The sequence below is a fragment of the Meriones unguiculatus genome, chromosome 4 (assembly GCF_030254825.1).
Source record: "Meriones unguiculatus strain TT.TT164.6M chromosome 4, Bangor_MerUng_6.1, whole genome shotgun sequence".
Classification (NCBI taxonomy): Eukaryota; Metazoa; Chordata; class Mammalia; order Rodentia; family Muridae; genus Meriones; species Meriones unguiculatus.
Genome location: NC_083352.1, coordinates 73,308,246 through 73,334,595, shown reverse-complemented (window position 1 = coordinate 73,334,595; position 26,350 = coordinate 73,308,246). Strand labels below are relative to the sequence as shown.

Genomic DNA, 26,350 nt, shown 5'->3' with positions numbered 1-26,350 from the left:
ACTGCAATGCCAGGCTGCTCTGTACTTCCGTTTATGAGGGGGTTACCCAAGTGCAATCACTGGGTTGTGTGATGATTCCTTTTGAGAAGCACCCCAAGTGGGGGAACTAAACCCAGTTTGCATTCTCTCCAGCAGTACAGAGGGTGAACCTCCACATCCTGGCTGTCAGTTGTGTTTTTCTTTAATAAAAGCCTTACAGCGCATCCATGAGCCTGAATTCTGGTTGATCCTCTTTTTTGATCTTCCCCTCCTATGGCCTGTAGCTAAGCCTGATAATCACTCTCAGATTTCCTTCTCTTCTCCTCCAGATATTTCAAAGTTTTTCACACCCTAACAGGTTGTTTTTGTTTGGTTTCTGCCTTGTTTTTGAAACAGGGCCTGCCTCATAGCTCAGGGTGGCCTTGAATTTATGATCCTCCTGCTTTGGCCTCCCAAGTGATAGATTATAGGCACACATCATGACACCTGGTTCTAACAGTTTTTACTGTTTCTTCCATTAATCTCCTTTCTTCGTTGCTTTCTGTCCACAAGACAGTCAGAGACTAATTCCTAAATAGCCCAAGCCCCACACTCACATAAGAACCAGTCCATAACAGTCACTGGGTTGTGCCCTGCCTACTTTTGAAGGTGGAGAAGATGATGATGAAGGTCGGTTGCTCCTGGTGAGTGATGAGTAGGGGCTGACTGGTGTTTTTCAAGGGAGAGTGTCTAATCTGTATTTTCAGTACTATATATCCATGCCAGCTGTGCCATTATGAATGACTTCAGACACCCAAGGCTCTAAGAATGACAACGGTGCAAACTTTCCCTCTAATTACTTCCTATGTTTTAAAGTTGGAAACTGATAACTAGGAAAAAAAGACACTCAGGAGTAGGGGGTGGATCACGGAAGTCATCTCTTTTTCCTCATAGCTAACTGTTCACTGGTACTAGGTCATCTTCTGGTAATTGGATAACATCCCATCCATATTTCTACTGAGCACACATATTTCTACAGTGTCCACAGGGTGGAAATACTAAAGGAACTTCTGCTCTGGGGCTTGTTTGGGACACTGTGACCATAGTGTCCCTCCTCAATTTTCTTTTTTACTGGAAAAAATGCCATTTTTTGAGGGACAGCTTGTTGTGGTTTATTAATATTTATTATTGATTTATCTTTTTAGTTAATCTGTGGTTATTCCTAAACCAGCTGTATACCCAAATCACCACAAAGAGACTAGGATTTATTTAGTTAACCTTGAGCACAATGCTGGGCAATAGTTACTCCATCCTAAACCTCCAAGCTTGCATAGTTTCCTACCATTCAGATTTCACCCATTATACTTGCTTTCAGTCATATCTTAGGTCCAGTTCATCTCTCCTCAGGGTTCCAAGACCTTCTTTCTAATCTCCGCTCTCCTACCACTCCCCCTGGCTTTCTTCTCCTCCCCTTCAGACCAGGATGTCCCACACTATTTTCTCCATTTCACAGCACTGGCTGGATGTTTAATTGACAATAGAGAGAACAAATGGTGGCATATTTACACAAAGTTGAAACAGGTTATGCTTATGCTAAGCATCACAATGCCTAAGTATCACAATGCAATGTCCAGATTGAAACCAGATAGAGGGGTAGAGAAATAAGCATTCAAATGACAAGGGTACATTCCACAAGAATCTCATACAACAGCAGCTAAATAGGTGTCATATTGCTACTATCAGAAAACTGGGTATGGTAGCACATCCTTGGAATTCCAGCACTGGAAAAGCAGACACAAACGGATCTTGTCTGTGTCCACCCTGGGCTCTTTAGACAATCTCCAAAACCAAAGACAACAGTAATTGAATAAGACATGATATTTTAACATTAAGAAAATGTTGGCACTTTCTTAGGTTAAAGATTATATACACTTGAATTTCTTTACAGGTACCAAAGATCTATGAAAGTCACCTTGGAGAACCAATGAAATATCCCAAACCTTTCGGTCTTGTGTTGGAAATAAACATATAAAATTGCTTATTTAAAAAACATTTTTTTTTGGCCAGGCATGGCGGCACACACCTGTAATCCCAACACTCTGGGAGGCAGAGGCAGGTGGATCTCTGTGCATTTGAGGCCAGCCTGGTCTACAGAGTGAGTCCAGGATAGCCTAAGCTGTCTGGCTTTCTTTCTTTCTTTCTTTCTTTCTTTCTTTCTTTCTTTCTTTCTTTCTTTCTTTCTTTCTTCCGTTTTTCAAGACAGTATTTCTCTGTGTAACAGCCCTGCTGTCCTAGAACTCTCTATGTAAATCAGGCTTCCAACTCACGGAGATCTGCCTGCCTCTGCCTCCTGAGTGCTGAGATCAAAGGCGTGCGCCACGGCACTGGGCACTTATTTTAAAATCTTAAACTCACAAGTACCATTCAAGTTTAGGAAAAACTATTTGGAAAACAGTATAGGAAATTTGATTTTTTTTTCTTTTGATTACTTTCTAATCCAACCTAATTGTATTTAAACAGACTCTGGAGAAGGTACAAAGAGTTCAGACCAAGGATCTAGGTAAGTTGTAGGTGATGAATGTTGTCACCAGCATTTGATGACAGTAATGGCAAAGCTTGACAGGCAACAGGCTCCTATAACCTAGGCTCTAGGCCCTACATGGTTACTGGCCCTGTCCTTTCTAAGGCAGACATCAGTCTCAAGGTGGAGTATGAGGAAAACATCACTGTTTGCCTAGGAGGCAGCTCTAAGGGCTGGGATGTGTGTCTGTGTGTATGTGTGTGTGAGAGAGAGAGAGAGACAGAGACAGACAGAGACAGAGAGAGAGAGAGGAGAAGTGAGAGCTTTCATCAGGGGACAGTGTGCTAAAGCCATCTTTGAGAATCACTGGTCCCACTGGACCCGCAGCCTCACTTCTCTGTTCCCCTCTATGGCCTAGAGGCAAATCTAAAAATCTGATATAAACTTCCTCTTGATGAAGAAACTTAAGAGGAAATCCTAACTGATGAGTTCTGTTGTAGCCTGCTATTTGAGACAAAACTGCAGCCATCTTTGTATTCAGCTTCCATTTTGTTTCTGAGGTGAAATTAAGTTCAAAAATTTAAACTTTTCAACTCTGCCTCCTGGCAGTGATTGTTCATAGCTGACCTCATGATTTAATAGTGTCATAACTCATACTTTATCTACTCACTAGTTGCACACTTCTTATCTACACACCTGGCTATACTTTGGATGTACTCTAGAAGATCCTAATCGCTGCCTCACTTAGCTCACTTAGGGCCAATCAGCTTAAAGGTTGGCTGATAATACTTTGTCTGGATAGCCAAAAACATAATACTGCTTTTTACATCAGCCAAAATATGTTACTGCCTTACCTATGTCTTTTGCATTTGGTTCTTTCTATAACAACCCTGCTGTGAGAACTTGTAGATGTCACAGTTTAGGCTCCTGAGTCCTTACTATGATCCTGATTGATCAGCTTGGAAAAGGCGTTCCAATAAACCATCCATATAACCATCCATATCTGCGTAGTTTGTGCGGCTATTCTTACACCAAAACAAGTTCAAATTCTCTCAGAGCACGGCCCAGGGAGTAGGGAAGCCAGAATTCGGGCTGTGCAGTTCGTACATACCTGTAATCCCTTCGCCCACAAGGGCTGCCCCACAGGAGGGTTGGAACTCTAGGAAAAAGCAGGCTCTGCAGAAGGCACTACCTTTAAAACCAGTTTTCAAAAATATACGTCTTTGATTGGCAAGAAGCAAAAGTTCACAGAACTCACTGAAGTTTGACTCACCTTCCTTCTTAATGGTTGTGGGGTTTGAAGAAAATCTTTTAATACCTCTGCCTGACTTTGTCCGGGTTCGTGGAAATTATTGCTGTACCTCCACAACCATTAAGAAGGAAGGTGAGTCAAACTTCAGTGAGTTCTGTGAACTTTTGCTTCTTGCAGTTTTAGTCAAAAACCTTAAAGAAACCTTAATGAATGAAATGAATTCCCTTGTTCTGTTCCTGCACCTTTCGCAGAGAATGCTTGGGTACCTATTGCTGCACTTTGCAAAATGTAGAGGCATTGCGTAGCTCCGCTCAGCGGTCCGAACTGGTCAGCCGCCCGGGAAGGCCAGGAGGAGGACCAGGAGGAGGACCACGAGGAGGACCAGGAGGAGGACTAGGAGGACCAGGAGATCCGCTTCTCTAAGCTCTCCGCCTCCTGGTCCCGCCCCAGGCCTTCGGGCCCCGCCCCGGCCTTTAGACCACGCCCCGGTCTCCAGGCCCCGCCTCTGAGCCCAGGATGCACCTGGATGAAAACAAAATCCCACGTGACTGGCTCTTCGCTCAGATCATCATGGCGTCTCCCAGTGGGAAGGGAACCTGGACGCCCGAGGCTCCTGGTTTTGGGCCGCGGGCGCTAGCCCGAGACTTGGTGGACTCGGTGGACGACGCCGAGGGGCTGTACGTGGCGGTTGAGCGGTGTCCTCTATGCAACACAACTCGCCGGCGGTTGACTTGTGCCAAGTGCGTCCAGAGCGGCGATTTCGTCTATTTCGACGGTCGCGACCGGGAGAGGTACGGCGGCCGTCACAGCCCTATTGTTTCTGCCTCTGTGTTTTCTGTGACCCAGCGACCAGAGGCTGGAGCCTGGACACTCCATTCCCGGCTCTGGAGCCCCGGCGAGTGTGGAACGAGAGAGTCTAGCTGCTCTGCCCCGGCGCTTTGTTGCCAGTGGGTAGGGTGGGGGTGGGAGCCAGGTTGAGCGAAGGTCGCTATTCCCCATCACCCACCAGAGTTTCTCCATGGTCCTCTTGAGTACTAGGGAAGTCTCTGCTGCTGTGTAAAGGAGTGCTGGTTCGTCGCTTTACTCTCATTGAGAAGCTTAGCTTAACCAGTTCCCGTCTTCAGACGTGCATACTTTTTACACAAGGAACCCATAGAGAGAATTAAATTGTTTAGGAGGGATTGGGCCCTCGCTGTCTGTCACAGGTGGGTCTTGTCAGCTAGGTCTGTGTGAGCGTGGACTAGGAGGTTGCCTCATCTTTGTAATCCCAAAGATGATTTTGTGTCATTGGGCATTTGGGAATGTGTTTTGAGTTGCAAGCCCTTAGTCAGAATCATTTGAATTTAGGAAATTATTTTGCCTTCCTTTTGAATTAAGATAATTGAAAAATAAATGTTTAGCTGAAGAGTCTTTGTCTCTTAACTTTTCTTTCAGCAATGTAGTTTTGATGATAGTAAGACAGGTAACTTAGGTTGGTTTGTTTGTTTTCACGACAGGGTTTCTTTGTAGCCTTGGCTGTCCTGGACTCACTTTGTAGCCCAGGCTGGCCTGGAATTCACAGAGATCTGCCTGCTTCTGTCTCCTTTAGTGATGAGATTATGGGCGAGTACCACCACATCCAGCTCTGTTTGTTTAAGACAGTATTTCACTAGTCTTGCCTGTCCTGGAACTCACTATATAGATCAGGCTGGCCTGGCTTTGTATCCCCTTGCCTCTGCCTCCCGAGGCTGGGATTAAGGGTGTGGGCCACACACCTGGCTTGACAGGTAATTTTTTCTTTTAAACCTCCCCCAGGGTTTCTCTGTGTAGCCTTGGCTGTCCTGGACTTTGCAGGCTAGCCTTGAATTCATATATCTCCCTGCTTCTGCTTCCCAGAGTGCTGGGATTACAGGCATGAGCCACTGAGCCTGGCTCTATAGGTAATTTTGGCCAGGCAACTGAAGGTGCATGCCTCTAATCCTAGTAGTCAGGAGGAGAGGCAGCTGGATCTTTGTGAGTTCAAGGCCAGCCTGGTCTACAGAGTTCCAGGACAGCCAGAGCTATTAGAGAAACACTGTCTCAAAAAAAAAAAAAAAAAAAAAAAAAAACAAGAAAAAACAAAACAAACAGCACATAGAATGACCATGCCAACTGACTACTGAGGAGACTTGTACATACAGTAAATGCCTTGCCTTGGAGTCACAAAATGTTAAAGTCCAGAAATTCTGCATCCACATTCTGTACATTTAATTGCTAGACTCTACAACATGTAGATTGGGGGTGTTTTGAATTCCTAGTTTTCTTGTGATCATGGCTGGGGCTCGTCTTTTTTTCTTCTGAAACTATTGGTATAACAAAGTCTTTTTAGTGCACTGTTGTGTTTTATGGATGAACTTGAATTTAGACCATAGACTTGCTGTTCTAAGTTATAGCTCTAAAAAAATAAACCAGTTCTGTTATAAAAAACAAACAAACAAACAAACAAACCAGGTAGGAGATGGGACTGTCCCTTTGTTGAACTTTTTTTGTTGTTGTTGTTGTTTTTGTTTTGTTTTGTTTTTAGAGACAGGGTTTTTCTGTATAACAATGGCTGTTCTGGGATACACTCTGACTCACAGAGATCCCCCTGCCTCTGTATCCCTGAGTGCTGGGTTCACAGCTGTGCACCCATTGTCCTTGTTGAACCATATCAAGTATTTAGCATCTTCATTTTCCTATATTTATTTTTGCAATTTTAATAACATCTAGATGCTGAACATTATCAGTCTTAGTAGCTCCAACCCAGATCTCTCTCAAAGTCTAGAACACAGTATGCTAGTCCACATCCTTATTTGACTTTTCCCCTTTTCATCACCTGCTGGTGATAATTATCTCTTAACATGACCACCAGAACTCATTTTTATTAATGTGCTTTCCACATCATCTCAATACAATAAATTGTAATACCATCTTCCTTTATTCAGACCAAAAAAAAACCTCCTTCCAATTCAGTCTAATCTCATCAACAAATTCTGTCTCTTCAAAACCTAGCCTAAATCTGATCCTTTCATCATTATGCAGTCTAATCTACCAAAGGATTGCTTCTTGTACCCTTTCTTATTAGCATAATTCACATTACATAATTTACCACACCATTCTTCTCTTCAGACTCTGGTTTTGTTCTGCTCAACTTTTGTTATTTGATTATTGTTTTTCTCTGTGTAGCCTGACTGACTTGGAACTTACTCTGTAGTCCAAGTTGGCCTCAAGCTGTCCACTTGCCTCTGCCTCCTGAGTGCTGGAATTAAAGGCGTGTACCACAACTACCTGGCAAAAACAAAAATCTTGAGCTAATGGTCTGCATATGGTCTTCAGACCTAATCTCTTGTTATTTTTCTTCCTTACGTATTAAGCTATATCTTCCTGGCTTCCTTGTCAGTTCAGGAACATTCCTGCCCTGGAGCCTTTGCACACAAAGATCGCCAAGAACTCTTGAAGTAATCTTCATGGCTGCCTCCTGTTTCCTTCGGACTTCTGCTTAGACATTAAAGACTCTTTTGGATCCTTGAGCTAATGCCCTCATTCCTACTTAATGTGCTTTATTGTCTTATCACCATATGATAACGTAATGATTGCCTTATCCTCTCAGGTGTATACTCTGAGGACAAGACAGTATTTTTGTACACTATTGCATCCTCACTATAGCAGATTTAAGAATTAAGTGAATTTTGCCCTCTTTCACAGTCTATTTCTAAGACCACTTTTTCCCCTCCACAAGATGGTTTCTCTTTGTAGTCCTGGCTGTCCTAGAACTCACTCTGTAGACCAGGCTGGCCTTGAACTGGGAGATCTGCCTGTCTCAGCCTCCCAAGTACTGTGTGGGCTACCACTGGCCAGCCCCAAGACCACTTCTATGTCATATCTCACAATCCACTGGTCACAAAAGTAAAAAATGTGGGCTTTTTATAGTACTTTAATTTTTTTCTCTTATTTCCAGCATCTAAATAATCAGCCAGCCAGCCAGCCAGCCAGCCAGCCAGCAGCAAGTCTAATTCAGTCTAACACCAAAGTATATCTTGAATCTGTCATCTTACAATCCAGTTCTGTGTGTAATTCTTTCTTGTATGCATACATTACCACCTCTGCTTTTCACATCTAGAGACGTAAGCAACATATCAGTCTGTTGCTTAAACCCTTTTTTTTTTTTACTTCATTTAAAATAAAATCTCTTCTCTTGCCTTGGAGTGTGAATCTCCATGTGATCTGGCTTCTGCACACCTCTTGAACTTAGGCTATAAGATTGAGTTAAAAAGGATTTAGGATTCATGCTGCCTTGAATCGAATCCAAGTTCCACAACTTGCTGTATGATTTTGAACACATTTAAAAAAAAAAAACTTTGAAGCTTATTTTATTTTGAAAATGGTCGAGTATCAAACTTCACAGGTTTCTAGGAGTGATTTTTTAGCGCATACTTTTAAAGTCTAGTGCTATATTTAACCTGTATTAGGCACTAAAAAGGTAGACTCAGGCCCTGGTTGTTCCATAGTCATGAGCATCCTCTATGCGTCAGAAGATTGCACTGTGCGTCAGAAGAAGGTGTCAGATCCCTTGGAACTGGAGTTATGGATGATTGTGAGCAGCTTTGTGGGACTCAAACCTAGCTTATCTGGAAGCACAGCCAGTGCTTTTAACCCTTGAGACATCTCATCTGGCGCTGCTAATATTTTGTTGTTGTTGCTGACTGTAGATGAATGTAGTCAGTCTTGTAGAGAAAATAGTTACAAGAAAACTTGAAGCTACTTGGTTACGATGAAAAAGAACTCTCTTGTCTTGAGAGTTCAGTACTGCAGCCAGCTGAAGCAAGTTTATCAGTCTGTCTATTACATGATTGCGTCCTTCCGGACTCCCAGCTCCTCTCCGACACAGCTTTTTAATGTATTCTAAGATGTGCAAAGAAAACACAGCTTTTATTTTCAGTAACCATTATCTTTCAGAATTTTATCACAGTTTTTCCCTACCACACCCTTTCAAATTATGAACTTGTTTTAAAGACGAGGAAACAGGCTCAGACTTGGTGGCTGACCTGGGCTCTGGTGTTTCTTAAGTTCACATCCACAGGTAAACTATATTTTCTATGTGTATATGTGTGTGTAAAACAGGAAAGAAAAATCATTGGATTTTCATAGGTAGGTTTGCGCTGTATCTAAAAGGGTCACATACATTTTGAAGGGTTATCCAGAAGTGGGAGTTAAGCCTGGAGAGCCAGCACTGCAGACCTGCCGACCTGCCATTAGGTGAGGATTTCTGAGGAGCCGGGCTCCTCTCACCTCCAGGCAGCTCCCCCTGCTACTTTGCCATGGTGGAGTACTCCCCAGGCCCGGCACTATAAGATTGTCTCCAGCTGCCAGGGTTTCTACCCTGTGCTTTCAAAGCCTGTTAAAATCAGATCTCTGCAGAGCACCGGAGACATTGAGCACTTCATGTAAAACAAAGTGTGATTATGAAGCTAGTGATGGGGGTTGCTGTATGCTGACGATAGGGAAGGTTCTACATTGATGTGGTTATGTGGTAGTGCTTACCTGAGCATGGCAGAGCAGTGCTGGCGTGGCTGGATACATGAGGTTTTCATTTAGAAAGCACTAGGGAGTGTGCCTCAGGGGTCAAGACTAGGAGCACAGAGACAGTAGTCAGTGTTTTAGACTAGACTGTACCCTTCTGCTTGGAGTCAGGGCCAAGCACCCAGCTGAGGTGTAATCAGCATCTTAGCTTCAGTTTAGTCCAGTTCTGCTAGTAATCAATCTTCTTGCCCCCTGCTCTAGAATGTGGTGAGGTTGGTCTGCCTGGAGTAAGCACCGTAATTTGGCTCCTCCATGTGGAGATAGCTCCATGATAGCTTGCTCATCCACACACAGAATAAGGCAAAATTCAGGTATTTTGAATCATTATACATGAGTGAAAAAGCACATTATAAAAAGAAAATTAAGTGTAAGTTCAGATACACATTTAGGATGTATATCTGAAATATAGAAATATAAGTCTCGGGGCTGGCGAGATGGCTCAGAGGTTAAGAGCACTGGCTGTTCTTCCAAAGGTCCTGAGTTCAATTCCCAGCAACCACATGGTGGCTCACAACCATCTACAATGTGATCTGATGCCTTCTTCTGGCCTACAGACACACATGCAGGCAGAATACTATAAAAATAATAAATAAATCTTTTTTAAAAAAAAAAAGAAAGAAATATAAGTCTCACAGCCCCACAACAGGGCTACTTCTGTGGCAGATGACATATAGTCTTTACTACTTTACTTTTCATGCCAAGATGAGACCACATGCTATTTTGCAGGTCTTAGTTTTTTGTACTTAATATCTTCCATGTTAATGTACAGAATACATATATACATTCATATATATATATATTTTAAGGCTAAACTATATATATTTAAATATTTAAAAAAACATTAAGATCTCTTATTTTTATTTACTATCTTCATAACAAAAGAGTGGTCCTACCTTAATTCCCAAAGGATGTCTTGTTAGCTGAGGGAAGTGGCTTGATGCTCAGTCGCCACATGGTTCTGTAGTTTGGCTTAATGCAGAACGCAGCTCTGACGAGAGCCCTCGACTACTGTATACCTATGGGCAGAGAATCTGAGCATGACACTTTGAGTTTCTCTTCTTCCATCCTCTAGGCAGGGGGCATAGAAGTGTCCCAGTCATGAAGGAGGACACTGAGCAGTGCCCTGCTTCTGTTTTCTGTTGACTACTGTATTTCCTCACATCTAAGATGTTCTGTTATAGAATCTTCCTGATACCCATGCTTTTTGCACATCCTGTTTCCCTCTTGTTGTCTTGAGTTCAAGCAAGACAAGGCTAGGGCTTAGCTCTAGTATGTGCAAGGCATTTGTGAGGCTCTGGGTTCAATTTTCAACATGAAAGAAGAAACAAAGAAATTTTGTTGACTAGTAATTGTTAATTGCTACCATATTAGTATCTCAGTTTAAGAAAAATTTAGTTTGAGAGGCTAGAGAGATGGCTTTGTGGTTAAGAGCACTGGCTGCTCTTTTAGAAGACCCAGGCTTGATTCCCAGCATCCACATGATGGCTCACAACCTACTGTAACTCTAGTTCCAGAGGCCTTTGCTGACTTCCATGGATACTGCATGCACATGGTATACAGAAATACACGCAGGTAAAACACCCATAAAATAAAATAAAAATTACTTTAAAAAGAAACATTTTGATAGTTTAGCTGTCTCTAAGTCTGTAATTAGCCATATTGTGCCCCTCTCCCTTCTCAACAGAGCTTTGGGAGGTTGCTCTGCTCTCTGAATTGCCTTAGATGCCTCACTGCTGTATTTCTGGAGCTAAAAGTTTTCATGAAGGCTTCTACCGTGTGTGTTGAAATTAGGGATGAAGAAAGTTCCTTCCCATTAACCTGAAAACTGTTAATTCTCATTCCTCTTCCCCCAATAAAAGGAACCTAGAGTGTGTAATTTCTCAAAGAAACTAAGAAATTTGGAGGAATTATGTTGCTTTCAAACAAAAATACCAAATGTTTAATTTTACCAATGAAGACTCAGGAGCCAGATGCTAGAGTGAAGGCCTGCTAGCTCAGAGAGGCAGAGAAAGCACCCACCTGACCTTTCTACTCAGCCAACATCCCAGAAGGAAAAACAACAAAACCCTTCTCCATGCTGTCTTAAAGCTCTTCAAACTGAATGTCCCTCCTTTCTAATTTATGTGAGTGTCTGTATCCATCCTGACTTTCTTTTACTCTTCATGAATTTTTCCTATATTCACTCCCTGTCAACTGGTTGCCTGCTTGGCCTCTTTGCCTATGATTGACTTTATCTAATCATTCTACAGAAAGTTCTTGGATTAAAGGTGTGTGCGAGGGCTGTGTTATACCACAACTAGAAACAGGTTTTTCCAAATATTCTGCAATAGAATTATGTATATGTGTATATAGCGTGTGTCAGCCTCAAAAGAGGAGCATGGGTAATTTTAATTGATTGAATAGTATATATTTTCCCCCTGGTGTTAAAGGTAATTGATTAGTCTTGGAGAGATGGCTTACTGGTTAAGAGCACTTTCTTCTCTTGCTTAGGGCCCCTGTACTGTTCTCAGCACCCACATGATGATTCACAAACTGCCTGTAATTCCAGTTCAGAGTACCTAGTGAGCTCATCAGCCCTCTGGGCTCCTGCACGTACAGTGGTACATATCAACTCCTACAGACAAACATGTACACATAAAATCTTTCAAAAAGGTAAATGGTTATTGTAGACAACTGGTAAAGTACAGAAGCACATAAAAAGGAAACTTCACTCACTTCACAGCTGTGTTATTGCTCTGCTCTCCCAGCATTGTGTCTGTATATTGGTGGTCATATGTGTATGAAATTTTGACTATAAGATATTTAGTATTTATGGCAGCATGGTATCATTTAAACTTCCTACTGGACATTAAAGTTGTTCCTAACATTTTGCTACTATAATTGATTATAATTGCATCTTCAGATGTAAATCTTTCCTTAAGTCTAGTCTGGTTTCTTGGCTCTTTTTTGTTTTGTTTTTGAGGCAGGGTTTCTTTGTGTAGCCCTGGCTGTCCTGGACTCACTTTGTAGACCAGGTTGGCCTCAAGCTCACAGTGATACGCCTGCCTCTGCCTCCCGATAAAATGAGTTCACTACCATGCCCGGCTGAAGTAACTTCTATTTGCCTAATGTAATTGTCATCTCCCAGGCTAACTGCCTCTGTCTGCTAACCGAGGCCTAGTCCTGGAAATTTATAGCCTGCATACAATCTTATTTAGGCCCAGCCTTCATATAATCTTATCTTAAGCCTCTAAGATTTAAGCTCATCCTTTCTTGTTCTGTCTGCATTCTGGCTGGCTGGTTCAACTCAGCTTTTCTGGCTCAAACTATCCTATAAGCTAACTGATTTAATCTGGCTTCTCTCTCACTCTTTGAATTGCTCTGCTTGGCTCAAACTAACTCTAGCAATCTGTTCTAGTGTTCTGGCTGCTTCTCATTCTCTGGCTCATTCTCTCTTCAACCTGTCTCTGTAAAACTCTCCTGTTAAGACTGCCTCTGAACTTCATGAACTGAACTGCCATGAACTCATCTCCAATGCAATGCCTTTTAACTCACTGACTCAGTCGCCTGAACAGAACTGTCTCCTGAGTGCTGGGATTGAAGGCTAGTACCACTGCTCCTGGACCTAAGCTTTTCTTTACCTGAAATTTGCTCTGTACCAGGCTGGCCTTGAGTTCAGAGATCTGACTAAGATCAGTGGAATTATGATAATCACTGCCTCTTTTAGCAGTCATAGTGCTGTCACAGACAGTTGTTTGGTGGGTACAAAGGTGTCAGCATGGGACAAAGAAAAATTTCACACTGCAGGATTTTGCCTATAATGCCTGTCCTCTCCCTATTTTTCAGTCATCTTCACACTTCAGTGTAGAAGAGTGGTATCACTCTCAGAAAGTTCCCATCGTTCTGAGCTAATGTATACATATTGCCACACTGAGTTCTTAGTGAACACCCTCTCCTACGTACGTGACAGCTGATATGAAAGACAACTGTGGTTTGAGCGAGATTGGCCCCATATGCTCCCAAAGTTACATGCTTAGTTCCCAGGTGAGGAGCTGTCAGGGTAGGATTAGGAGGCGTGGTCTTGTTGGAGGGGCTATGTCACTAGAGGTGGGTTTCATTCTCGCTGCCTGCTACCTGAGGATCAGGATGCAGCTCTTAGCTGCCTCTCCAGCAGCATGACTGCTGTATGCCACCATGCTTCTCACCATGATGATCATGGGCTAAGCCTCCAATACTGTATGTCCCCACTTAAATATTTTCTTTTATGAGTTGCCTTGGTCATGGTGTCTCTGCACACACAGCAGTAGAACATGAAGACAGGTTCTCTATCTCTGCCTGCCTGCCTGCTTGCCTATGTATGTACGCACATATGTCTGTCTGTCTGTCTGTCTGTCTGTCTATCTATCTATCTGTCTATCTATCATAGTTTTCCAAGACTGGGTTTCTCTGTGTAACAGTTCTGGCTGTCCTGGACAAGTACTTTCTAATGGCGAAAAAATTCAAAATTGTGGAAGAATTTAAGAAGCAACAATTAATTTAAAGGAACAAGTTTGCTTAAAGAAATATGCCCTAAAAATGTAAGTAATGAGGAATGTAATAAATACCAGAGGCTGAGAATATAGGCCTGTGCTACCACACTTTTCTTTAGAAGACATTTGTAAGCTGAGTGATCCCAGCACTAAGAGGCAAAAAACAAATGGATTTCTCTGACTTGAGAGCTTTGACCACGTAGTGAGTTCATGTCAAGCCAGAGCTATATAGTGAGACCTTGTCTAAAAGAAATAGGCATTTTTAACTTGGGAGGGGAATTAAAGTTTATTGGCAGAGTCATTTCAGAAAATGTCATTAAATAACAAGAGTAGGACAGAATTTTCATAAGCAGTAAGAAAATAGTAAGAAAAGCATGATTGTACCATGAGCCAAAGAAAAATACCTAATTTCCATGGTAATAATATATATATATTTTTTTCTGAGACAGGGTTTCTCTGTGTAGCCTTGCCTGTCCTGGACTACCTGCCTCTGTCTCCCTCAGTGCTGGGATTACAGGCATATGCCACTGCACATGGCTGGTAATTTTTAAAAGAAAAAAATGATAGAAAATGGATAAAGGGTATTGACAGGGAATAGCAGAAGAACAAGACACTAGCTGGCTCTAAAAATACTGAACCTTAGCCAGGCAAGGTGTAATCCCAGCACTCAGAGAGGCAGGGGCAAGGGCATCTCAGTGAGTTCGAAGCCAGCCTGGCCCACAAAGCAAGTCCAGGACAGCTAGGGCTACACAGAGAAACCCTGTCTTGAAAAACCAAAACCAATCTAAACCAACCAAACAAAAAAAACCCCACAAAAACCTGAGCCTTTGACAGTAAAGTACAAGCAGGCAAACCAGCAAGGAGGATGGCAGAGACTGACAACACATTTTCAGAACTTGGGGAGTCAGTCCTGTTACCTACTCTCTGTGGGGTGATAAATCTGTGAAATGTTCTAGAGGAAATTTTGCATATGAATATTCTTTCACCCAGAATCTTGCCTCATTTGTAAGGATGTGTCAGAACAGTTGGCAAAGACCGCAGTGTGAGCATCTTCCTTGTTGCTGGTAGTAGTGAGCCTGTGAGGGCAGCAGTGTGCCCGTCAGCAAGGGCTGTGTAAGCAGCTTCGTGCCAGCCAGCGGTGAACAAGATAGACCATCGGTGGTGCTGACCAGTTTGCAAAAAGGGTGCATAAAAGAGGAATCCACTCCCCACACATCCTGTTTTAAGACAAAACATAAACTATTAAGACTTCTTTGAATGTGGTGACTGTTTTTCTTTACACAGGATGGTGGGATGAATCCATTTCTGTGAGCAGTGGAATGGAGAATGTGGAGAATGGATGAGTGTTTGAGTGAGCAAGTGCCCAGCAGCCAAGGTCCTTCCTGTCTATCTCTGCTGCTTTGTAGTGTAGCCTGGGTTCTTCTTTTGTAGCACTATTTTTAATTTCTTTTGTGAAGGATAACGTAACTCAAAGTATTTGATTTCTGTGTTACTGTTATCCTGATGTTATTATTATGATATTATTCCTGATGTTACCTATATGTGTTAAGGATTTGTTGTTGTGGTTTTTTTGTTTGTTTGTTTTCTGTTACCATTTCTAAGACAGCTCATCAGACTTAACCAGCACAATATAGACTTTCTGGTTAGACCCATCTGTTACTCACTTTGTTGTTGTTTTTGGAGAAGGTGTAGCGTTGGCTGTCCTGGAGTTCTACAGCTCGCAGACACCAGGCTGACCTTGAACTTCGGGATCCACCTGCCTCTGCCTCTGGGTTTATTATCTCACTTTTATAGCTCATGAAAGCAAGATTTTACCATACATACCAGCTTTCTGCCTAGTGTGAGAGCTCTGTGAGTTTGACTCTGTTACTGCTATTGAAGCTAAAGCAAATGCCACTTTAGTCTCTGTCTCCCCAAATCTTGCTCTGTAGTCCAAGCTGCCTTAGAACTCAGGATCCTCCTGCCTCAGTCTCCTGAGTGCAACATTATGGGCATGCCCTACCATGCCTAGTTTACTGTTTAGTGCAAAGCAGGGGAAGTGTGAGGTCACAAGTCTGCAGCTCTTAACTCTAAAGCATGCATGTTCTGCTTTGCAGGCTCCTGGTAAATGCCTGCTTTCTAGCTGACTATGGGCTTGGGTTCTCACTCAGTTGTTGCATGCAATTGCTATTTATCGAACACTGTAGTGCTGTCTAGTAGAAATTTCTGTAGTGATGGGACTCTTCTGAGGAGCTTGACTTGTCATATATAAACTTGCTGGCTTTATTTGTTTAGTATACGTTACATATTTTCAGTGCTACATGATAAGGTGATGATTAGATTATGTTATCCCGTTCATCTAAGAGCAGAGGTTCTCAAACTGTGAGTTGAGACCTTTTTGGGGACTGGCACCACCCTTTCATGGGGGTTGCCTAAGACCATCTGCATATCAGATACTTCCATAATCATTCATAACAGTAGCACAAATACAATTATGAAGTAACAATTGAAATAATTTTGTGGTTGTGGGGGTTCACCACATGGGTAGCACTACTAAGGGGTGGCCACTCGAGGAAGGCTGAGAGACACTGAGTTAGAAGTAAGGGTCTGGTGTGTTTTAAACATGGGCATTAGAGAAAGTGTCTTAAAGAGAGCTGCTTGTCTGGATTCATTCTTTTTTCCCCCCTGTGGTGGCAGTTCTGTTTTGTGTTTATGCTGGGATTTTGTTCTTGGACTCCAATGCACGTTAGCTGATATTTGCTCATTTCCTAATTGTTTGCACGGTGTTAGCCATACTTTCACCCCCAAATCCTAATTGCACAACAAGCTGCAGGTCTCCAGATATTGTCAGCCACTTTCAACTTGATGGCAGTTATTTATACTGTGCCAAATGGCTGCAGAAACATTCTTTCAAGTGTATGTGGAACTTTCACAGACAGAACAAATATGGACCTTGAAAACTCATGGAGTGTAGTTTGTGACTATAACAATATTAAATTAGAAAAATAGTAAGACTTAATCCCAGCACTTAGGAGGCAGAGGCAGGTGGAACTCTGTTTTGAGTTCCAGGCCAGCTAGGGCTATGTAGTGAGATGCTGTCTTGAAACCAAACAAAAAAAGAAAAGTAATAAGAAGTTACGTAAAAACGCCTGTATATGGAAACCATATGATGACAGTTCTAAATAATTATGGGCAAAGAAATTTAAAACTAAATGATAAAAATATACATTATCAGAAATTGTAGGCTGCAACTTTAGTGATGCTGAGAGTGGACATTTAAAAATTCATATTCTGAGCAGGCTCGGTGGTGCATACCTGTAATCCTGGCACTGGGGAGGCAGATTCAGGTAGATCTCTGTGAGTTTGAGGCCAGCCTGGTCTACAAAGAGTTCCAGAACAGCCAGGGCTACACAGAGAAACCCTGTCTCCAAAAACAATAAAATAATTCAATACAACTTCATGTTCTGTTAAAAACTATTCTCAACAACATGGTTGTAGGGTTAAGTGAAAGAGGCCAGGCACAGAGAGATTAAGTACCCCATGGTCTTTCTTGCATGTGTGAGCTAAAAGAGTTGGCCTCAGCTGCCTGTAATGCCAGCACTCAGGGAGGCAGAGGCAGGTGGATCTCTGAGTTCAAGGGCAGCCTGGTCTAAAAATCCAAGTCCAGAACAGTTAAGGCTGCACAGAGAAACCCAGTCTTGAAAACAAAGAAATAAACACACAAATAGAAATAAGGATAAAAGAGTTGGTCTTAGTTGAGAGTCTGTGATGGTAGTTACAGAGGCTGGGAAGGAGGGAGAGTACCAGAAGTTTGATTAGTTATAGTTAGGTAAGAGCTGGAAGTCCTGGTGTGTAGTAGGATGATTATAGGTAATTGTGTAAGGTAGATTTTTTTAAAAGTCTTGAGTTTGGTTATCTTAAAGACACAATAAATGTTTGAGGACATTGATATGCTTAAGCAGATGTAAATATTACACAATCCATTTATGTATGAAAATATTACCTGCTAAGTTTTAAAATAAAAAATGGTTTTATTTATTTAGACATATATGAGTGTTTTGTCATATACATGTTTGTGAAGTGTGTACCTGGTGTGTGTGTGGGGGGGGTGTAGGTTAGCAGAGGACATTGGATCACCTGAAACTGTAGTACATATGGTGTGAGCTGCCACGTGGGTGCTTGGAATCAAACCCAAGTCCCGTAAGAACACAAGTGCCTAACCACTAAGCCAGCCCTGATTTTTAATTTTTAGTATGTCAAATAAAATTTTAAATTAAGAGAGAGGTAAATTATTCTAAATTACCACAAACCAAAACTTAACCCAAAGAGTAGCCCGAAGAAAGTGAAAGTGATAGCAGTAGACGACTAAGAAGCCTAGAGAAATGGTATGATATGCCTTCCTTCACTAACTTTAACTTGTAAGCCTCCCTTGGAAAAAGTTCTACTTCAGAAGTTGTAAGGACTCAATTTGTAAAGGAAAGCAGGATTACATTAAGTTTTCAACTAAAGATTCTTTTCATAATGAAAGCCTCAACTTTCTTGTATTCAAATTCACATTAGGGGTGCTGTTGCATAGCCAGTCATTGCTTTAATCACATCATTTGGGAGGCAGAGCCAGGCAGATCTGAGAGTTCAAGCCCAGCTTGGTCTCATAGGAGTTCTAGGTCAGCTAGGGCTATAGCATGAGACCATGTCTTAAAAAAGAACAAATGTTTTTTATGCTAGTATTCTGATATGTGTGTGTTGGAAAACAGTAAGCATTGAGGCACAGGATAGAACCTACAAAAAGCCAGAAAAGAGCTTTAAAGTTGACAATTCCAACTTGGTTAAAAAATACCTGGTGGTGAGAAGCTGTTTGCATCCTATTTAGAAAGTATTTACAGGTTATGGTGATGTTTGTGGTGAATGCCTTTAATCCCAGCACTTGGGAGGCAGAGGTAGGTGAATTGCTGAGTTTGAGGCCAACCTGATCTACAAAGTGAGTCCAGAGCATCCCAGGCTACACAGAGAAACCCTGTCTTGAAAAACAAAGTGTTTACTTTCAGGATTTCACAGGCATTTGCAGAAGTGATCAGTTCAGAACTTGGTGGAGTCTCATTAAACTGTGTGTGTGGGGGAAGGGCACATAAATAAACCAAGGTTGTTTTTTTTTTTTTCTTGCAGGTTTATTGACAAGAAGGAAAGGCTAAGCCAACTTAAGAGCAAGCAAGAAGAATTTCAAAAAGAGTAAGTTTTTAGTTTTTAGGTTGTAGATAGAGGTTGTGTCTTGCCGCTTGACTTTGATCTGTTGCAGATCTGTGAATTGCCAGCTCATTTAGCAGACTGTCTTCTAAAGCTGTGAGAAGAATGCCCCAATAGCTCAGTTTGTGGAGTATCAGATTTTACAGTTTTGGGGAAGAAAGAGTGTCTGAGAAGTGAAGCAGAGAATATCAAGTTTCTAGAAAACCTTGCCAAGACCTGGAGTCTCAGCAGTCCGTCGATGTTTAGACAGATGAGTCACTGGCCTGGTCCTGTGCACTGGTGGTGGCAGTATGCCCTATGAGACCTACATTAATGTTCACACAGGTGGTTCCCATGGGACCTCACTGCTCTCCTCATCTTTGGTTATCAGTAAAGGGCAGGGCAGCCCGTCTTATGTAAGCAGCTTAGGGCAGTAGAGTTCCAGCTGTCTACACAAAAATTCAGTAGTCGAGATGGAATGTTTTAAGGTGCAGATTTTTGGACTTCTTGCCTCAGACATTCTGGTGTAGTAAGTCTAGGTGAGGCCTAGAGTGAGTTGTTAGCCAGCACCCTTATGACTATCTTACCCCTTAGGTTTTATAATTTTTCCGTAGAACCTTTTGCCCTAAACTGATCCAGTAGCTCTCCTATGGTGTCTGTTGTCATTTCACTATTCCTAAAACCTGATCTTAGCTAGGCATGGCGGTATGCACCTATAATCAGAAGGCTGAGTTCAAGACTAACCTAGGCATGTAGCAAGATTCGGTATTGAAAACAAAAGAAAAAATCAGGGCTGGAGAGATGGCTCAGCCTTTAAGAGCCATTGGGTTTCCTTCCCAGCCCCCCCCATCTCAGCCCCCATGTGGTAGCCCATAATAACAACAGTCTGCAACTCCAGCTCCAGAAGACTGACCTGATGCCCTCATCTGGCACTTCCTCAGGTCCAGGCACACCCATGTGCACAGACATACACATGTAGGCAGAACACCAATATACATATTTTTGAACATAGATTTATATCTTTAGAGCTTTCTAAGATTTGCATTAACAGTTTTATTATGTCTCTTTCGCATACAGAGTATTAAAAGCGATGGAAGGAAAACGGCTAACAGATCAGTTGGTAAGTTCCAGGAAGTGTTTATGCCAATATCCAATATCAGTCTACATGGTTTTTTGTTGTTGTTGTTTTTTCCAAGACAGGATTTCTCTGTGTAGCCTTGGCTGTCCTGAACTTTTGTAGACCAGGCTGGCCCCTAACTCACAGTGATCTGCTTGCCTCTGTCTCCTGAGTGCTGGGATTGAAGACATGCACCACCACGCCTGGCTGAGTCTGCATGTTTTTAAGTTGGTAGAGCTTAAAGAAGTAATTCTTTTAGTTTTTCAGCACATTTGACAGTCTGGTGTTTAAATATATTTATAATGTGGCCTTCTGAACTATTACATGGAGATATACCAAGTGGGAGAGGCAATTAAATTATACAACCATCATAAAGGATAATTATACAAGTCTGCTCTTGGCATAGTAATACAGAACCAGTAGAGCATTTGTTTTGCAAGAATTAACTAATAATAAACACATGGTTAAATGTAAAATACTGAAGATTCAGGAAGAGCTGTTCATGGTCTGTGAACCTGGAATCCCAGGATTTGGGAGGTGAAGATAAGAGGGATAGGACTTGGAGCCACCAGGCCACATGACATGCCAGCTTAAAACAAACAACAACAAAAGAAGGTCATGTCCTAGTGGACATCTAAAGTTTGCAGTTCTTAGGACCTTTAGAAGTCACAGGAAAGCATTTTGGCATAGTAAACTAATTTAAAAGTCTTGTACATTAAATAAAATTAACCACTAAGCTGGGGAAATGGACACAAGTGTGTGAATTAGGGACTTTGACACCTTTTCCTCTGTTGGAAGCATCACAGAGACTCACTTGGTGTGAGGGTGGCCTATGGTGCTTATAGAACACTTGTGTGTTCAACAGGTTCCTCCTAAGAAATGTACAGACACAGAAACTTATGGGTAGCTACTGAAGGTAATAAAGGAATGCTCTAGGTTCAGGAATTGAAAAGAGTCCATGGCCTATGTATTGAAATGTCACAGCAAATCCCATAACTATGTCCAATTATTGTGGCAATTCAATTTTTAATGATGTAAAAACATGTGGTTAGTATTTATGTATCCGAAGGAACTATAACTTAGGATACAGTTTTTAATGGTAAAAGGGTAAGGTACCATCATTCCCTTTGTGTGTGTATTTAAATATACTAAAATATACTCAAATATACTAAAAATGATACATGGTGAACTGGCATTAGCACTGAAGTGTGTCTGGATCAAGGACTGTATACTGAGTATTCATGACTCCATACAATACTCATGTTTCCTTTTTCCTGCAGAGTATATTTTTTTGTTTGTTTGTTTTGATTTTCAAGATGGGGTTTCTCTCTGTAGCCTTGGCTCTTCTGGACTGTATTTGTAGACCAGGCTAGCCTGAAACTCACAGTGATGTGCCTGCCTCAACCTCCTGGGTGCTGGGATTACACCGGTCTAATTTTTTTAAAAGGAGGCATGTATAATTTTTTATGAAACTTAAAGAATATTTATGGTAGAAATGACTCATGCTGTGAATATTATAAATAAAAAAGATGTTCAATAAAAACTTTTCTAAAATCTTTATAACATTCTCATTTTCTGTAGAATCCTCAGCCTGACTTAGTGATGCACACTGGAGACACCAAAGCAGGAAGATCATGAGTTAGTTCCAGGCCAGGCTGGACTGTATAATAGCATAGTTCTCACAAGATCAAAATAGGAGGAGGTGTATTAAGGTTCTCTAAAGGAAAGAACTAGCAGAGTGAATCTTTATATATGTAGAAAGGGGATTTATTTGCAAGGCTTATAGGCTGTGGTCCAACTAGTTCAACAGTGCTGTCTCCCAAAAGAAAGTCCAAGAATCCAAAATTTGTACGGTCCACAGGCTGGATGTCTCAGATGGTCTTCAGTATTTCAGAATCCTAAAGAAGTAGGCTCTAGTGGCAGTTAAGGAATGCCTCATCAGCAAGATAGATGAACTTGGCAGTGAGAATAAGGAAAAGCAGGCAAAAAGCTTCATTTAGGCTGCCATGAGGTGTGGCCCAGATTTAGGATGGGTATTCCAATGCCAAATGATCCATAGTGGACGTTCTCACCTCATGTGATCAATTAACTAAATATCCCTCACATGTATGTCCAGCTGCTTGAATTTTTAGTTAATTCCAGATGTCAAGTTGATAACCAAGAACAGACACACAAGTGCACCATCCTGTGTCACCTTGCCATGCAATCATATGTCATACTTGATTTCCAAATGAAAACAATAACTAGGGCATACTTATGCCTAGCATAATATTAATATCCCACATACTACCACAAAACACATGATATATTTTAGAATAGCTGGCAATATTCCTTGAGGTGAATTAATATTAATGTTATTATATCACATGATAAAGAAACCAAGGAAAGAAAAAATCTATATAAGTACATTATTAACAAAATATGGCAGAAACATGCATATCAGTTATAACCCACATTATTGCAGAGTCAAGTGGCCTTAAGTGATATTTAGAACCATCCTTCTCTACTATCCATTCTGTATTTTCTCCACTTTCAGCAAGCACCTCAGCAGGCCTTGACTCCTTTTCCTGGAGAAGTGGCCCATACTTTTCGTTCTGAAGGGTCTGTGTCCATTGTCATCCTTCCCAGAATGGATTGTTGTAGTTTCCCAGGGCATAAAAGCACCAAGATATGATCTAGAGGGTCTTCTGCACTCCTGACATAATATTTCTCACTTCCATTGAGGAAAAGCAGTCCAATATCCCCTTGGGAATCTGGGTCAGTCACCCCTCCTAACACTATTACTATCTTAGCCTGTTGGCTCAAGGGTACCAGAAGGCCAAAGTGGGCAAGGGGAAAGTCTGAGCTTCCAATTCAGTATGTTTATTGTGTCTCCTGTTGGGGGTGCTGCCCACTCTGCAACTAAAATTACTAAAGCAGCAGAACAGTCATTGGAACAGGAAACAAATATTTTCCTGGTGGGTCTCTAGGGGTGAGAGTGGAACCATTCCATTTTTCACCTGTTCATTCTGGGACCCATGAATCCTGGCTGATAGGATAATTTTTATAAAACTGTGTGTTTCTCAGTTTCTTTCTTAATCTGGCTATCACACAAATAAATGACTTTCATATTTGTTTAATAATAAGCTTCACAGCACAGTAACTGAGCAGTTATTACTCTATTTTTAAGGTTTATTTATTATTTATACATTATACTGACTGCATGTATGCTTGTATTGCAGAAGAGAGCACCAGATCTCATTATAGACAGTTATGAGCCACCATGCAGTTGCTGGGAATCGAACTCAGGACCTTTGGAAGAACAGCCAGTGCTCTTAACCTCTGAGCCATCTCTGCACCCACCATACTCTATTCTTAATCCTTTAAGCAAATTTGGCTTCCTCCCAGCACACATCCCAGAAAAATTTGCACTTTGTTCCAGCTCTCTCTCCTGATGTCTCACAGACCTCTTTGCAGGTGGCTCAATCTCCTCACTTTTCTCTTTTACCTCCTCCTCCCCTGGCTGGCAGGAAGTCTAGCCCTGCTCAGTGATTGGCTGTAAGTTGCTTTATTGGTATATCTGGGGACAAGAGGGGAGCAGTGTTTACACAACATTGATTGGAGATTCTCCAAATAAGGATTGCAACCAGATATGTCATGTGCCCCCCCCCTACAGAAATTAGCATTTGAATACCCAGTAAATTTATGCCTACACCTGACTATATCCTAGTTACTTTTCTGTTGCTGTGACAAAACGCCATGACCAAGGCAACTTATAAAAGAAAGAGCTTAATTTGGCTTAATGTTTCAGAGCATTGAGAGCCTGTTATGGGAAGCCAAGGAACAGCTGAGAGCTGTTGGTCCATGACCATGAGCAGAGAGAGAAGAGGATGTAAGGAGTCATTTGAAACCTCAAAGCCTTCCTTCAGTGATTCACCTCCCACAACAAGACCACACCTCCTAATCTTCACATATAGTTCCACCACTGGGGACCAAGTTGTCAAACAACATGAGTCTATGGGGCCATTTCATTCAAACCACCACAGGGGTCCTGTAAGCATTGATGCTTTATTCACTAGGGGGAGCTGTGCTTGCCTGTACCATTCCTGGTAATGTAAAGGGGCAGCTTCGTGTAATTTTCTGAGTCATCTGAGTGTGGAACTCAGTTGCTGATTTGTGAATCTGCTCTGTCCATGGGGAAGCCACCATGTGTGTCCTTGACCCTATGACATGTATACTATAAGGAAATGAATCTTTAGTTTATTTGTGTTTTGATGGGTTAGAAGCAGGGATTTTGTGTAGCTCAGGGTGGCTTTGAAATCCTGAACCCTGTGTCTCCACCTCCCCAGAGCTAGGATTCCATGTGAGCATCACCACATCCAGTTTAGCTAGTTGCCAGCTGTGTACTGGATAGGGAAAGTTCAGAAGCTTTTTCTCTGTGCTCTAGCCCATGGGAAGGAACTGTCCAACTTTCATTCTTGTTAATTTTTCAGCAGCTACTGTATGGAATGAGAAAAATACTTTCCCTTTTGTAATCTACCATAAGTTCAAACAGCTGTAACAAATGCAATTACCATAGCCTTTTTTTCACTGTCTTCTAAGATAAACTGGAAAATAAACAGTAATTTCAGGTAGATAATCCTGTGAGACTAACATTTGTGATATTTGTTGCATATTTTTTGAAGAGATGGAAAATAATGTCATGCAAAATGAGGATTGAACAGCTGAAACAAACAATATGTAAAGGAAATGAAGAGATGAAGAAAAGTAAGTAATTTCCCTTCCCTGCAGCCCCAGTAAGAGGCCTGTGCGAGTTTCATGGGGTGGAATGGTGAGAGGTGGAGTTGCACAGGAGTTGGTTAATTTTCTCCTGCTGTGAGTATACACTTGGCAAAAGCATCTTTAAAGAAGGGAGGGTTTATTCTGCTCACAGTTGGAGGATGCAGTCCATCAAGACAGGAGTCTGAGTAGCAGGAGCCTGAGGTACTGGGGCACGTTGCATCCACAGTCAGGAAGGAGGGAGGTGTGTGCTTGCTTAGCTTGCTTCTTCTTTTCCTTCAGTCAGGGATCAACCCAAGAAACTGTGCAGCCCACACTTAAGGGGGATCTGCAGTTACCTCAAACGAGGAACTCGCTGACAAACATGGCCAGAGGTTTGTCTCCTATGGTACTTGGCCCTATCATTGGCAGTATTGACTGTCACAGGGTGTTAGTGACTGAAAACTTTATTATGGGTTGAAAATATCAAATCCCTAATGTGAAATGCCTGTAAACTGTATTTTAGATTTCAGATTTCCTTGAATCTTGGAATGTGTGTGTATATATATAGCACACATGTATATAGCACATATATATTATATATAAAAATAAAATGAAATATTGTGTTGGTACCCATCTTAACATGAAATCCATTTGTGTTTCATATGTACCTTATACATATACTCTGGAGGTAATTTCATATGGTATTTTTAGTGTTTTGACTTTGATACCAGTTCCAGGAAAGCCAGGGCTACGTAGAGAGATCCTGTCTTAAGAAGAAGTTCTAGTTTTTTGAGCGTTTTGTTCTTTAGATTGGGCTCTTTATTGAGAAATGGTCTTGCTCTGAAGCCCAGGTCGGACTGATATTTACAAGCTTCTCTCCTCATCCCTAGTGCCACATGCACAACCCCCTGTTCTGGATTGTTTTACCAGGGAAGCTGAGCCTCTGCCTGCTTGCCTTTCTCTGTAAGACATTTGCACAGGGATTTTTGCAGAGGTTTTTCAGTAGCTGTCTTCATCTAAAAGGGAAGGGCTGGGAATGTAGTTCACTTCAGTGCTTTGCATTCCTTCAGCTCTTGGCTTGATTACCAACACCATAAAAACCAAACAACAGGCACATTTGCTGTTTCGCAGTAGTTGAAAGGAAAGGTAGGGTGTGCTGTGGGACTCAACGTGTAATACTCAATACTCATGCAGTAACGTGAAACCATGGCTTTTCCCGTAGTGAATGCATGTATGTAAAATGTGTACTTGTTTCACATTACAGATAAATGCTTTAGATGTCTCCGTAGGTGGCTGTCAAATTTTATGTCCTCTAAGAAATCTTACATTTTCAAGACATTTATTTCTCAACATTAGTGTCTTAATTGCTTTTCTGTTGCTGTGGTAAAACACTATTTCAAGAGAGCTGTGAAAAAAAGCTTATGATTCCAGAAGTTAGTGTCCAACTAGTGGAGCAAAGGCATGGGAGCTGGAGCAGC

General features: G+C 41.7%; 1 protein-coding gene across 1 annotated transcript in view; it reads left to right on the top strand.

The window, feature by feature from the left end:
• The first annotated feature begins 4,285 nt into the window (after positions 1-4,285).
• Positions 4,286-26,350, top strand: part of Atg14 (autophagy related 14) — a 33,456-nt gene continuing 11,391 nt past the window's right edge. The window contains exons 1-4 of the mRNA XM_021650853.2: positions 4,286-4,522; positions 18,959-19,021; positions 20,093-20,135; positions 24,797-24,878. Coding sequence (XP_021506528.1) covers positions 4,302-4,522; positions 18,959-19,021; positions 20,093-20,135; positions 24,797-24,878 — 409 coding nt within the window. The 5' untranslated portion in view covers positions 4,286-4,301. The remainder of the gene's footprint in view (positions 4,523-18,958; positions 19,022-20,092; positions 20,136-24,796; positions 24,879-26,350) is intronic.